The sequence below is a fragment of the Lepidochelys kempii genome, chromosome 10 (genome assembly GCF_965140285.1).
Source record: "Lepidochelys kempii isolate rLepKem1 chromosome 10, rLepKem1.hap1, whole genome shotgun sequence".
Taxonomy (NCBI): domain Eukaryota; kingdom Metazoa; phylum Chordata; order Testudines; family Cheloniidae; genus Lepidochelys; species Lepidochelys kempii.
Window position 1 is genome coordinate 79,131,517 of NC_136389.1, and position 14,653 is coordinate 79,146,169.

The 14,653-nt window shown below is 37.7% G+C and overlaps 1 protein-coding gene across 10 annotated transcripts in view; it reads right to left on the bottom strand.

Moving 5' to 3' along the window:
- Positions 1 to 89: 89 nt before the first annotated feature.
- DENND4A (DENN domain containing 4A) overlaps positions 90 to 14,653 on the bottom strand; it is a 114,630-nt gene continuing 100,066 nt past the window's right edge. For 8 of the 10 annotated variants that reach the window (XM_073304344.1, XM_073304354.1, XM_073304349.2 and 5 more), the window contains 11 exons: positions 14,033 to 14,249; positions 12,153 to 12,247; positions 9,868 to 10,043; positions 9,623 to 9,769; positions 8,832 to 9,042; positions 8,301 to 8,555; positions 7,549 to 7,666; positions 7,380 to 7,406; positions 6,660 to 6,822; positions 5,586 to 5,650; positions 90 to 4,880 (listed from right to left, as the gene is read on the bottom strand). In XM_073304344.1, coding sequence (XP_073160445.1) covers positions 4,744 to 4,880; positions 5,586 to 5,650; positions 6,660 to 6,822; positions 7,380 to 7,406; positions 7,549 to 7,666; positions 8,301 to 8,555; positions 8,832 to 9,042; positions 9,623 to 9,769; positions 9,868 to 10,043; positions 12,153 to 12,247; positions 14,033 to 14,249 — 1,611 coding nt within the window. In that variant the 3' untranslated portion in view covers positions 90 to 4,743. Of the gene's footprint in view, positions 4,881 to 5,585; positions 5,651 to 6,659; positions 6,823 to 7,379; positions 7,407 to 7,548; positions 7,667 to 8,300; positions 8,556 to 8,831; positions 9,043 to 9,622; positions 9,770 to 9,867; positions 10,044 to 12,152; positions 12,248 to 14,032; positions 14,250 to 14,653 lie in introns of those variants that run through there. The other 2 variants (XM_073304348.1, XM_073304353.1) reach the window with 2 other exon arrangements.

A 14,653-nucleotide genomic window follows, 5' to 3' on the forward strand; every position in this document is an offset into this window, starting at 1 on the left:
GGATGAGACAAAAAGGTTTATCATTGTGAACAGTGACCTATATATTTTAAATGAATTACAAAACAAAATAAACATCCAACAAACTGATGTTCTTTTTGGTAAATAAAATTTAAATGTTACATATTTACAAATCTACAACCATTCATTTAAAAAGTGCTGTTTGCAGACTAACAAAGTACCATTTTAAAATCCAGGTGAGAATATTATAATATCTAGAAATACCCCCTCTCTGAAATTAAAATTTGTACCTTCCATTTGTTATACAAAGATTTTGCATGCAGAAATTGTTCCTTTCTTTCGTCGGGCTAGAAATTATTTCATTTGTCCGTGGAAATTTAATAAATCATTTTATCATAACTGTACCAAGAGCAAACCTAATGGCAATGGGCAGTATTTAACAGTCACTGAAAAAAACTTCCACTTCTAATAGCATCTCATTATTCCATCCCTAACAGTACTTTTCCCCTCTGCTGCTATGGTCGAACAAGAGAAAAGCATGGTATATATATTGCACTAAAATGTAAAACACTTATTTAAAGTTAATGGAAAGAAGCACTATATAGTACACACAATATTTTACAATTTTTAAAATTGAAAATATATTCCAGAAGTACTAGAAAACATATTCATCCTCGCAATACTGAAAACAATCAAAATGCTTTTTTAATAAGGGACAGTGAAGGCTGAAAATTATTTCAATATTGGATTGTATGATGCTTAAAAACTTTCCACCTTCAGGACCTGCATTCTGACCACCACATTATAACCATCTGAATGAGCAGAATTTCTCATTCATCTAAAAATGTATCATTTTGAGAAATATAAAATATCTGAGAAGTTATCTGGAAAAAGGGATAAATAATGAGGTGGCAAGGTTTGTAGATGATACAAAATTACTCAAGATAGTCAAGTCCAAAGCAGACTGAAGAGTTACAAAGGAATCACACAAAACTGGGTGACTGGGAACAAAATGGCAGATGAAATTCAATGTTGATAAATGCAAAGTAGTGCATTGGAAAACATAATTCCAACTATACATACAAAATGATGGGGTCTAAATTAGCTATTATCACTCAAGAAAGAGATCTTGGAGTCATCATGGATCATTTTCTAAAAACATCTATTCAATGTGAGAAGCAGCTGAAAAAACTAAATGTTAGGAACCATTAGGAAAGGGATAGAGAAGATAAAAATATCATAATGCCACTATATAAATCCATGATATGCCCACACTTTGAATATGGCGTGCAGTTCTGGTCATCCCAGCTCAAAAAGATATATTAGAAATGGAAAAGAAAAAACAGAAGGGAAACAAAAATGGTTAAGGGTAGGGAACAGCTTCCATAGGAGGAAAGATGAAAAACTCTGGGACTCTTCAGGTTGGGGAAAAAAGAGACGACTAAGGGGGATCTGACAGAGGGCTGTAAAATCATGAATGGGGTGGAGAAAATGAATAAGGAAGTGTTATTTACCCCTTCACATAAAACACAAGAACCCGGGGTCATCTAATGAAATTAATAGACAGCAGGTTGAAAACAAACAAAAGGAAGTACTTCTTCACACAACACATAGTCAACTTGTTGCCAGGGTACATTGTGATGGCCAAAAGTTAAAACTATAACTGGGCTAAAAAAAAGAATCGGATAAGTTCATGGAAGATGGCTAATAGGTCCATCAATGGCTAAGATGGTCAGGGAAGCAATCCCATGCACTGGATGTCCCCAAGTCTTTGACTGCCATAAACTGGGACTGAATGACAGGGGATGGATCACTTGATAATTTCCCTCTTCTATTTATTCCTTTTGAAGCATCTGGCATTGGCCACTGTTGGAAGACAACATACTTGGCTAGATGGACCATTGGTCTAACCCAGTATGGCCATTCTTATGTTATAATGTTTCTACAGCTGACTGACTTACAACAGGTTTTGCAAAAGGAGTATTTAAAAGTTAAGTGTATAATGATTTAATTTGATAAATAAAAACTACATGATATATTAATGTAAAGCAAGCACAACTAAACATCAGCAACCTTTTAGAAGTGCAGTCTTAAGAGGGCAAGGGCATGCTAAAATTGCTTGCCTGAAATAATGAGACACACACACATATTTTTATGGTACATTATGTGCTTTCAATACAATACTGAAGGGACTTTTCATACCTGCATAAGCTGGCAAACTTGTTTGGTCTTCTACAATTAAGGTGGTAGAAAGCAGTCCTAAGCAAGCTGGGCTAAAGGATTGGGCTATGTATTGAATATGTTGATATTCCGTACTAGCTCAAGTGCATAGTTGCAGTGCAATGCACTATCAAATGAGACTTGGTTTGGAGACCAGACTCAGATACTTGTGCCAGTACAGGCTAACCGCTCAATCTAAAACATGAAGCCTGCCTCATGGCTTTCCAAGTACCTCTGTAACACCAATGACCGCTCTGGAGAAACAGCTTCTTCTCCTTCATGGTTATTAGGTACTATAAAATGGTGATGATCAAGTAGTAGTAACTGGAGTTGGAAATAGGGTTTACAGAAAGTGGTATAACACTGCATTATACACAGCACAAATATGCAGGTAGTTATTTACATACATGGCAACTACTGAAGGTAACTTCTACTTGGTAAATACAATGTAGCTACAGCAGAGCATGCATACATGTTACTAGGTACTTACAATGAGTAAGTTCAAAAGTAATGATCATGTATTCTGCACGCTTGTTCTGAAGACTGAGCTGAACATGTTGGCAGTGTATTTATCATGTATTGTAACTGATGATTAATATGGTAGTGTTACAACATCAGTGAGGAATACTTTTCAGAAAATGTGGGCACTACAAAATAAAGCATCACACATTTTTAAAATAATTAAGCATGTGAAAACTGGTGGTAAATGTAATGTTGCTATCTCCCCCTAAAGAAAAAAATAGCTACATGATTAGCAGCATCTTAGAAAAGAGGTATTATTCAATGAAAGCTGATCCAAAAAGACCAAACGTGGGTCAAGATGTATTTCGCATGTAACATTAAGAGTAAACTGTAGCTCTTGACATTTTAAAACCTTCTGCTTAGGGCAGCATCCCCTTATTCTTTTGAAGGGGGATTGGTAGGTGCTTTGAAATTACCCTCTAAAGGTCTAATCATATTTCCATTCAATAATAAAATAAAATAATAATAATAATAATAATGAAGTCAAGAGAATTTTTCAATTTACTTCAGTGGAAACAGGATAGAGTCCTCACTGCCCCTCGTTAACTCTGACAAGATGGCAGATGTGAGTGTCTGGAGCGATGCAGAAAACTCCCACAAAAAGGTATATTTATCCTTTCCATCTAGGTAAATATCATGGTAGGCTTGCTCTTGGAAATGAGAAAGGTTGAGGGATATCTGCAGGCAGGCAAACCCAAACCTGTCTCCCAAAGATTGAAAGTGTCTTCTTCACCTCCAATGCTGCAGGGTGGTAGGAAAAAACTTGCACATAGAACCTTTGATATTTTATACATAAAACCCACTTTCTGGTGTGTAGCTGCTGTGAATGAGTGTGTAACATTTTCTGAAATTTCTAGAACTTCAAACCATGAGCCAGAAGTCATGACTCCAAGGTGGAGATATTTTCTTTACAGAGCCAAAGTTACTGTGTTGCCTGTGAAACATAAGATCAGCCAATCCAAATATACCTTCTGACATACAGCATATCCCAACAGATTCCATTCCCTATATATTTCATGTAGTATATTTGCCATATCCATTTTCTTATTTTAAAAAAAAAAGTGTAGCTTTGGACCAGGATGAACTAAGTGCCATGTTTAGGGCATTTACAAAGATACCTACACCTCCATATACAGGACTGTACACTATACATTTTATGTGGAACTATTTTTGTAAGCTATTTGCTATACATCTTGTAATCTATATCCATAGATATATTAAATTAGTGAATGCCAACAGCTAAAAAGCATTGGATCTCCCTAAAGTAAATTGTGGGATCCTTCAATGTATTACAGAATTTTGTGGGGGACTTCTACAGAAATTAAGATACTGTACAGAGTCACCAGAGTGTTAATAACCATACTTTTACACAAGTTTGCCATACTTTTCATCTAACTGCAGTGGTAGTATATAATTCTGTGTATGTGTGTAAGAGAAATACTGGCCCCAGAATGTTACCTAGGACAGTGATGAAATTATAGACCACTTCAAAAACAAATTATATTTTCAAAACCTAATTGGACCAGGTACTATAAATAGCAGAAAAAAATGAGCACTGTATTACTTATGCAATAAATTCATTTAAAATTCACTAGAGTAATTAAAAAGATTAAAAAAATATCAACTTACTATAAACAATTTAAAATATGTATAATACAACTTTGTACGCTCTTTGTAACATTTTGAATATTCTATGTAAACAGATTTGCAGAATTTACTTCACTCTTGCTAGTTTCAGTGCATCATTTTTGTCTGCCTCTCCCAAGTTTTCTTTAAAGGACTGTAAAATGTTGTCCCCCGTTAGAGAACTGATTTAGTTTAGAGTCCCCCTACTCCACAAAATGATTTGCCTGGAGAAGCAAGGAGAGGAAAGTAATATTTGCCCTCTTCTTTGCTCATTGTCCATTTTTGTAACTGTACATGGGCCCAATTTTTCCCAGTCTGACACAGTACATTTGTAAATATGTTTTCAAACACTGAAGACCAAGATGTTCTTTGTGACTTTACAGATGTATACAATTCATTAAAATAAATATATATATATTAAAGATATGGTTCTCCAAAAATCTTTCGGCATTCCATCACTCCAGTACTTGGTGGTCTATCACAGTTGTGAGTGCTCTTCACCTGATTAGCTGTGAGACGATCATAGGCCATTTTGTATTCTCTGTCAAAAGCATCTGCAGAAATAAAAAGAAAATCTACGTATTGTACCATACTTATATAGATGCTAAGATAGGGTTACCACCTTTCTAGTTGCTGGTAACCAGATCCCTTAGGCCCCGCCCCTGCTCCACCCCTTCCCCCAAGGCCTCGCCCTATCACTCGCTCCTCCCCGTCCCATCGCTCTTTCTTTTTCCTCCTCACCCCCTATCACTTGCTGCCTCCTCTCAAGGAGCCTGCCTGCAGGTAGGAAGCGGCACCAGCTGAGTAGGGGCTGGCAGGGGTTAATGACCCAGTGCTTCCCCATGCCCCGTGGTAACCAGACTTTTGGTTTGGGTACTATTTAGAGTTGCCAGGTCCCCTTTTTGACTGGACTTTCTGATAGAAAACCAGGCACCTGGCAACCCTAAATCACACCCAGCCATGGAAGCCAGAAACTGGACTGTCCAGATAAAACCTGGACAGGTGGCAACCCTATGCCAATAGTATAGTTGTGCCTATTTTCATGAAACAGCTGAAGAGTCCTTGTAACAGTACTTATTTTATTTATTTATTTATTTATTTTTTAAGAGACACATACTAGGAAAGCATATTATCAGCAATTTTCATGAACATTGCGCACATTCAAATATACCAAAAGAGATATTTTTTTCTTGAAAGCTGAAATAATGGTTTGTATAAACGATTAATCTACATATACCTAAATACAGTTTATAACTTACCTATATCAATGTTCTCTCTTCCTAGAGCAACAAGTGAAAGAAATAATATTTCTCTATAGAGGCTCCTAAAAATGAAAAAAAAAAAGTCATTACTTCTAATTCTGAAAGATGGTACCATTTGAAATCAATACTACAGACAATTCAAAATCAGGCCAAAACATAAGTAAACAGTACTTATTTTAACACATTGCTGAAAAAAATGCCACCTTGAAAATCATTATTTGTTGAGCCCCTATACTGTGTTTGGTGCTCCAACACGGAAAATGACAAGGTCCCTTTATCTAGGAGTTTATAGGCTAAGGGCCTGATCCAACTCCCAATGAAGTCAGTGGAGTCTGGATCAGGCCCTAACTGGAACATGCACATATAGGACAGACACAAAATATACTAGTGATAAAAGATATTAGAGAAGATAAAAAAAAATTTTGTTACAAACTTCTTTCTGAAAAGTGATTTTTTTGAGAGAATTAAAGATTTTCCATGGAAACATTTTGATTCTCTAGATATGTCGACATTTTTTTCTAAATAAAACAAAATCTCATTTCTTTTCCCCCCCTTCTCCTTTTCTCTCACTTTTTTACCTTTTCCCACTGGAAAAGTGAAGGAAAAAAGTTTAAAATGTGAAATTAAGTAACATTTTTCTCCCTTCTTGAGACTCCTACTCCTATATACTTTATGAGGACAAAAAATGGGAAGGAAGGAAGGAAATAAAAGAAAGTGAGGAAAAACCCAGCCCAAAAGGAAAATAAAAATTCTTGAATTTTGTCCAAACCCCGCCCCGCCCAAAAAAACCAACTGCCACTCCAAACAAAAACAAACTAACAAAAAAACCAAAACCCAACCAACCAACAACTTCCTGGAAAATTTGGAATGAAATAAAAAAAACCAAAGTATTTTTAAAATAAAGCTTTTGCATAATAATTTTTAAAAAACACTGACCAGATTTAGTAGGTACTCTTGGGAAAACATTGCTGAACACCTTGAAAGGTTGTAAACCTCTGAACACACTGTTCATACTGCGATACCATGCTCATTGCAAAAGCCTGCTTCAATTTGATACATGAGTATTCCTACCTCTGTCTTTTAATCTGTGGCCATTTGTTCAATCGCTCTAAGATTTGACTCATTGGTCCATAGACATCATTCATCTTAATACTTTTCACCATGCTTCTCAAGAGCTCCTGGTTAAAGGAGTCATCATCTTTTTGCAATAAATGGACCATTGGATACTTTTGGGCTGCCAAAGAACAGAAACACCATAAGAAGAAATATGCTTTTTGGACAGCAGTATGGTATGAGAAAACCAAAAACAATGGAAGGCTATAAAAATGTGGATACACGCAATACATTATCAAAAATAATAATAAAGAAAACAAGCGTCAAGTCAGAACAGCATCAGGGTAAAGAAAGAGAACAGGAATATATGAGACAAGCACAAATAAACAGCCATAAATGGGCCTACTGACCATTTGCAGGTCTTTTAGTAGCAATTAAATACTTAGTAAAAAAACAAAAATTCTAAAACAAGAAAAGAGGCTAAATGGATGGATTTATTGAAATGTTTTGTACAAACTACTGTATAAGTTTTGTGAATCACCAAGCACAATCCTACTATTCCTCACTCTCTCTCTCTCATAAAGAAAACACTGACAAGAAATGGTGGCCTACTTATACTGGAAAACAAAACTTGTTGAAGCAGTATGCTGGAAGCTAAAATCTACTTGTAAAACACCCCCCCCCCCAAATAAATATCACAAAAAAGTTAGCAATAGCAACAACAAACATAACACTCACTCTCAAACAAAAGAGTACGATTTTGACCTGCAAGACAAAAAGTGGTTTGATCAAAACATCAGTTGTGTATCTGTACAGGATAACTAAAATGAAAAAAGATCTCTTTTCAAAATATGTTCTTTAGTTGCTGAAAATCAAAGCTACTTTGGTTTTTAAATAGACAACTTACTCTGTGCATTCCACAGAATATATAGGGGCTGTCCTGGATCCTGATGCAACTTCATATTGTCCCACAGCATCTGAATGAGAACATATTTACTGTCCTCTGACATGCAGTTTCGTGGAATCTGAATTGGAAGATTAATACAGAAGCCTTTGAATACAGAGAGAGTGTATGACTGTTGTAACAGCTGACTTTCCCAGTTTAACTGATATACATCAGACCAGTAGGTCAGAGGATAACAGCTTTAACCTAAGCCACTGTAAACTGGGTTGTTCATAGCAAAACCACTATTTCCCATTATAGTCTGGATCCTGGTAATGATGAAAGCCCAGGGCTCTGCAACAAGGCCTAAAGGGTTTCTTCTCCTCCTCACCTTTCCACAAACAAACACCTACACCCCCCCATTCCATTCAGCTCCTTTTTTTCTGCCATGAAATAATAAAGGCAAAAATTTTAGTTGTGAAGTCCCTTGTAGTTAGAGTAGCACACTAAACTTCATTGAGGCTGCCACCAGCCGCGTACTACACCCAGCACAGGCAGCACTGGGTCTAAGTTCAAGAGTTAAGGAATGGAAATACACTGGGCCAATTAAAGTAAATGGAGCTATAACAATTTACACTAGCTGAGGATTGGGTCCAGTTAGTTGTAAGCACTAGCACAAGAGCTACTTCTACATACGGACTGTAGAATCAGATCAATCACTGAAAGACAAACATTCAAGTCCTCAGAATTCAATACTGCCCTATCTTTTTCCATACCTTTGAGTTTTTATTACAGTGCTCAGAAGAAAGTATTAGTCCTGGTAAGTTACTGGGCAAGTCCAGACGCCTGAAATACCACACCAGATTCCAAAACACGATAGGATGATGGTCTACAAAATCTGCCACTGTTATCACACGATCCCCTTCATTTTCAAGCAAGCTTTCAAGCTCTTTCCATACCACTAGAGGACTTAGGTAAGGAACAGTGATGGGGTCAGGACTACATAAACGCCATTCTAGTCCCAAAGACTCCTATTGTACGAAAAGCAAGAAAATAAATCATATGAAATGTAGCTCTCTTTATAAATAAAAAAAATAAAAAAATCTTGTGACTGTTAATTGTTCCCTTCCAGGAATACCAAAGTCTACACACTGAAATTAATTTTAGTTCAAATTAAAATCATGAGATCTATTACTGCTTGTGACTTGGGAAGGTGATTTCAGCTGACATTAATACTATTCTGCATGCTGAAGTCTACTGCATATTTAAAACACTGTTGCTTAAATTATAAACAAACCACTACACACCGTTGTGCCTTGCAAAGTGGTTGGGAGGCTACCAGTGGGCACAATATGGCTGAGCTTCCAGCTTCCCTTCTCATCCTCTTCCAGTGGACCATAAGTACTGACACTTCTTGCTACAGCGTGACTTGGACATTCTGACCCAGCAATATTTTGTCTTCTTCCTGAAGGGATTTGGATACTTCTGGCACAAGAGTTGTCCTGTTGTTTAGATTTGCTGAAAAACATATGGTTACAAACAAGACCAGCTTTCACATTTTTCTTTTAGTGTTCATACATACTGGGTGTTAAATAAGCAAAGATGTAAAACAAAAACCTAACTGGACCACTACTCATTGGCTCTCGACCCTCATTATGACTGAACCCCAGGCCCAAAGTAGCACCTCAAACGCCGCCCAGCCAACCACACTGTCCATGTCACAGGGAAAAGAGACACTCCTCGCAAAGAACAGAAACACCACAAGAAGAAATAGGCATGTTGTACAGCAGCATGCTATGAGAAAACCATGATGGACATGGGCCCCCTCAGGGACTACAGCCAATGTTGCAGCATTATGGATGTGACTTTCTCCTATAGGGAGGGATTGGAAAAAGTTAACACAGCAAACCTGCCAAATGTCCAACTCACACGGGGCAGTGAGGAACAGTAAGGAGGTCCTCATGTTAAACAGACTTTTCTTCTATCTTTTCACATTTTAATCACTTTGTAATGAAATTTATTTCCATTAGTTATGAACTTACACATGCCACCGAATTATTTCAGGTGAAGTATCAGTCAATAGAAAATGCACATTTACCATTTTGAATTAAAATCATCTTGAACAGGCATTACAGATGTAGCAAGACATGATGTGGGAGTAGAGATACAGGACTTTCCTGTCTGATTTGAAAAAGGTGATGGAAGCTGCATATTCTCTGTAGATGGACTGGACTTCAGAAAGTACCTATGAGGAAATGAAGTGTTAATGTGATGTAAGAAACTCTTAAAAAATTAAAATTTGAGCATATAAAACCTTGAGTGAGAAATCATATAACAAATTACCTCCCAGGTCGCCGCAGATCTCGGATTTCAATATTCAAAAAAGGCAGGAATAGGTTGCCACAGAAGGGACATGTGGTATTGAGATTTGAATCATCTGCAGTCCATCCTGCCATGATTTCTTCATCATGAACCAGACAGTCACAAGTTCGACATCGCGAACAGCTTGAGATGAGTACCTGTATATAGTACTTAAGTAAGAGGAGTTCTCTAGGGGCTTCAGAACTTCTTTGCTCTTTGTTACAAAGAAAATGCACAGACGAGAAAAGACTAAGGCCAAAATGTTCATGCTGAGGTGCCGAAAAGCTTAGTGCCTAAATCTATATCTAGGTACCTAAAAGTAACATAACTGCCGAACTTTAAGCACTCAAGATTGAACTTTTTGGCCTCAATACATCAATATTAAGCTTCAAGCCAAAGTACTTTAGTGTTCAGTCGATACTTCCATGGACCCATCAGTGTCATAGGGAGAAACAGAAGTGAATGATGGAATGAATGATATATCTCAGAGAAATTAATTACCTACAAGAATGAGTTTGTGAAGACTCAGATCTATTGTAATGTAAACAGATTAAGGCCTGAATTAATTTGCTCATGCAGTACACAAATACATTGTAGCTGAATTGGTTGGCTTCCCTTCTTACTGGTCTACCAGGATAGCTCAAACCTTACAAACACTGATGTGTCTAGAATAATAATGTGGGCTTTGTTATCAGTTTGCTCAAGGGACATTGTAAGTTGTTTAGACCTAAAATGTGGGATTTATTAACCAAACCAAAAACCCAAACACCCTAATAGTAGACAAATTATTTTAACTAAACAACAAAATAAATAACTGCTTGAATTTAAACACTCCTCTGTAAAGATGGCTAGTACATGAGAACTAAAACCTAACTGAATACAGAAAAGTAACTACAGGTAGTCTATTTTCATTGTCCAAATTAAATAAAATGCAAAAAAGTACATAAACAGCATTAGAGATAAAAATAAATCACATCTTAAATATTCTTTCAGTATCAATAAAGAGAAGTTACTTTTATCTCAAAGAACTCCAGTTACTAAAGGGACTGTTGAACACATGGATCCTACTGTAGGTGTGTGTGCCCCACCTGTGCAAACCTGGAACATTTTAGCCAGCAGTGTCTGTGGGGGCTGCACATGCTCTCTGCACATCCTTGTGCCCCGAAGTATAAATGGTGCAGCAGCCTTAATTACCACTCAGTTCCTTCACTAATAGAGAAATCCAAATAAAGGACCCGTATCAGTGAGGAAGGAGGGTGGGTGGCTTGTGAGACCTGCATAAACTAAAAGCCTCTCAAAGAACTCCAGTTACTGTAAGGGAAATAACCATCTTCTTTGAGCATTTGTCCACAAAGATTGCACGGTAAGTGACTGACTAACAGTTACCTCTCAGAGAGGTGGGTGACAGGAGTCCTATCTAAAGAACAACTTTAGGACAGCCCTGCCAAATAGATCTAGAAGCTGCCACAATGGAGCAGTGTCTGGTAAATATATGAACTAAATTCCAAGTAGTCATCCCACAGATCTGAGAAATAAGGTCTCCCCTAGACAAGCTACAGATGTCAACTGAGCCCAGTAGAGCATGCCCTAACTCAAGAGGGAGGAGGTGTGAATGAGTAGGAAATCTTAAGACACTGGGTGGCGGGTGGCAACAAACTACCCTGGGCAGCGAGAAGGAACTGAATGGTCCTTGGGGCTGCTTCGCCTTTCATACCCTCCCTATAGGAGGTGCGAGGGTGTGAAGGATGCGTGTGCAGCCCCAACAGGCACTGCTGGCTAAAAGGTTCTAGATTCACGTGCATGGGGCATACACACCCATAGCAGGTTCTGTGTGGACAAAGACCCAAGGAAGAAACTAAAATTAATCACACAGTTACCATTTATAAACAAAGTATATTTTTTAAATTGACAGAGTTGTTTAAGATGTGTTACTGTTGCTTTTAGATGCCCAAATCCCATGGCAACTAATTTCCTCCGGATCCTTTGAAAATCCCAGCCTTATTCTAAACTAAGGGATTGCAAGAATAATCAAGACATTTTTAGAGCAAGATTTCAACCTTTGTTATTGAAAGCATTTACCTATTTACTGATTTCTACTATACGGAGTCTTTAACTTGGAGTTTTAACTGAGTTTAAAGTGGCATTTCGTCTTTACTTGGAATATGTTCTTTTGTCTTTATTTGGAATATGTCTAAGAAATACATGAAGAAAAGTTGTTTCTTTTCTATCCAAATTAAGATGCTATAGCAAGACACATCATACTATACCTCCATAGCATAGTTCTGAAACATACTGGTGCTGCTTGTGCTGCAAGAAGACATCAACTCTGATTTGTCAGGCAAGGGGAACTTTGAAAGGGAACCTATTAATTGATGATAAGCAAATAAAAAAAAAGTATTTGTTACTACAGAATATAAATTTACAGTAGAATCTACATTTGTCTTTGACCAAGTGACTTTACACAGTAAAGTATATTTAGGGAGCTACAGCAGGTCAGTTATCATGCTGGAGATGCCTTGGAACAGAGTGAGTTGCTAAGACAGGGCCTGAGGCTGCTGCCAACACAGGGATAACAGTGAGCTGCCAAACATGGAAACCCAGTATATGTAGATTCTGTGAAAGGAACATGTTAATAGCTAGGAACAGGTTCTAGTGGTTCCTGCATGAATCAAAGCTAAGGAGGGATGAAAGATGCTGCTACGGAAGCAGCTAGACAGAACCACCATTGCAGATGGGAAAAGTGAAGTACAAGGTGGTTAAAATCTCTCTCACACCAAACAAACACCCTGATAATTCACTAAGGGAGAACTTGACGATTACTAATGACAACTTACGTGTGCGTACCTGCATGTGCACATACAGGAAAGTGGTAGAGTGGGAAGAGGTTTAAATTGTTTTGGTCTAACTCCAGTTTCTTTCAATTCTTACTAAGAAAGCCCAGCACGGTCGCCCCTAATAGAACGCAAATAACCCTACGAGTATGCCGTGCAGCTTTCACGTCCTGCAGCCTCAGTATGCCTGTCATCCATGCAAAGACTCTACTCAAACAGTTACGGTGCTGAACTCTTTACCTCTTAAACAAAAAATTAATTCCTGCTCTAAACCCATTTCCCTTCCATGCTCCAGTCCCCTCCTTGCCCCATATTCACACACCACCACTCCAGAAACACTCCCCACTCCAGCAGCAAAATGAAATTCTGTCCCCTAGGTCCATTCCTGTGAGACCAGCAGCAGGGCTCCGTGAAAGATATTTGAAGTTTTCCTACGGTCTGCTGTCCAGAAAGAGACAGACATTTCTCATCAGAAGGGGTTAAATGAATGGAATTTGTCTTTTGCAGGAAAAAAAATGGTGATACTAAATGACTTGTTCAACATCAGACAGTCTATGGCACAGCCCCAAAGAGAACCCAGCACTCCTGACTCCCAGTCCCATACTTTCCTCACTAAACCATGCTTCCTCTCACTCTGGTTGTAGTTAAAATGGGATTCTCTGTCATGACATTTATGTGGAAATATGTATGTTACACAAAAAAACCCATTTAATCTCCTCTAAAGATTAGAGACAATTCAGTAAAATACCTGTCTTGTTCTCTACATGGAAACACGTTACTTTTATTAAGGATTTTTATTATTACTATTAAGAACAAAAATAAAAAAGCCAGGAACAATAAAATGAGATACCAAAAAGCAAGCCTTGTAAAAGACATTTGCAGGTTATATAATCCTCTCTTAGCAGAAAAGAGCAGTTGTCTATTAGCCACTGAAGAAATTGGGGCCATACAAGATCAACTCCAGGAACAGTAAGGTGGAATATAAAGAGGTTCATGAGAATATCATCATCATCATCACCACCACTTGTACTCCCCAGTCATGGATCAGAACCCCATTGTACTAGGGGCTGTGTAAACACGGAACAAAAAGATGGTCCCTTTCCCAAGGAGCTAGTAATAAGAACACACATTGGTGGGGACATGCATGCAGTGTGGTAGTAGTTTGCATACATTTGCTTCCCCTCACAATAAAGGCTAATCTATCTACTGTGATCCCAAATTATGAACTAAAATTATGAAAAGAGGCCACAGCTTTCAACATTATAGTTTTGAGCAAGTAATTGCAAATTTAATGAAAATATAAAAAAACCTCTTACCACAGTGATAGAATTGCTTGGATGAGCCATCATGAGAAGCTGAACTTTCTAGGCTTGTCCTACTTAGACCAATTCCCTTCATTACTGAGGTGTCATTGTTCTCTTGAGGAGAAGAACTACCTTCAAAGTCATTGCAGACATCTTCATCAGTTAGAGAGGTAGATTCTGAATCCAGAACTCCAAGAGATGAAACACTTGCTCGGTCTGAATTTTGATCCTACAAAGAAACAGTGATATTGTCATTGTCTATGCTCAGAAAATTAAAGGCAAATGGAAACATTTCTGAAAGATAAAAATATTATTTTTATTTTATTATGAGAAGTTGGACGCCCAAGAATTTCTCCCTGATAGATAGTTCAGCTCAGATTTGTATTGAGAACCTGGAAATGACTAACACATAAGTCAGTCTTTATTCAGTATTTAGTAGAGCTCTATGGGCTCCTTTTTAAAAAATCCTTAGGTTAGATCCCCAACATCCACTGAGAGCCTGTCTACACTAGCATTTCCACTGTTTCTATGATTGATGCAAGTTGAACCAGTGGCAGCGTTGGTGGGAATTCAAACAAAACAATTCTAACACAGCCACAGCTTTAGATCAGCTAATTATTGAATATAAGATGA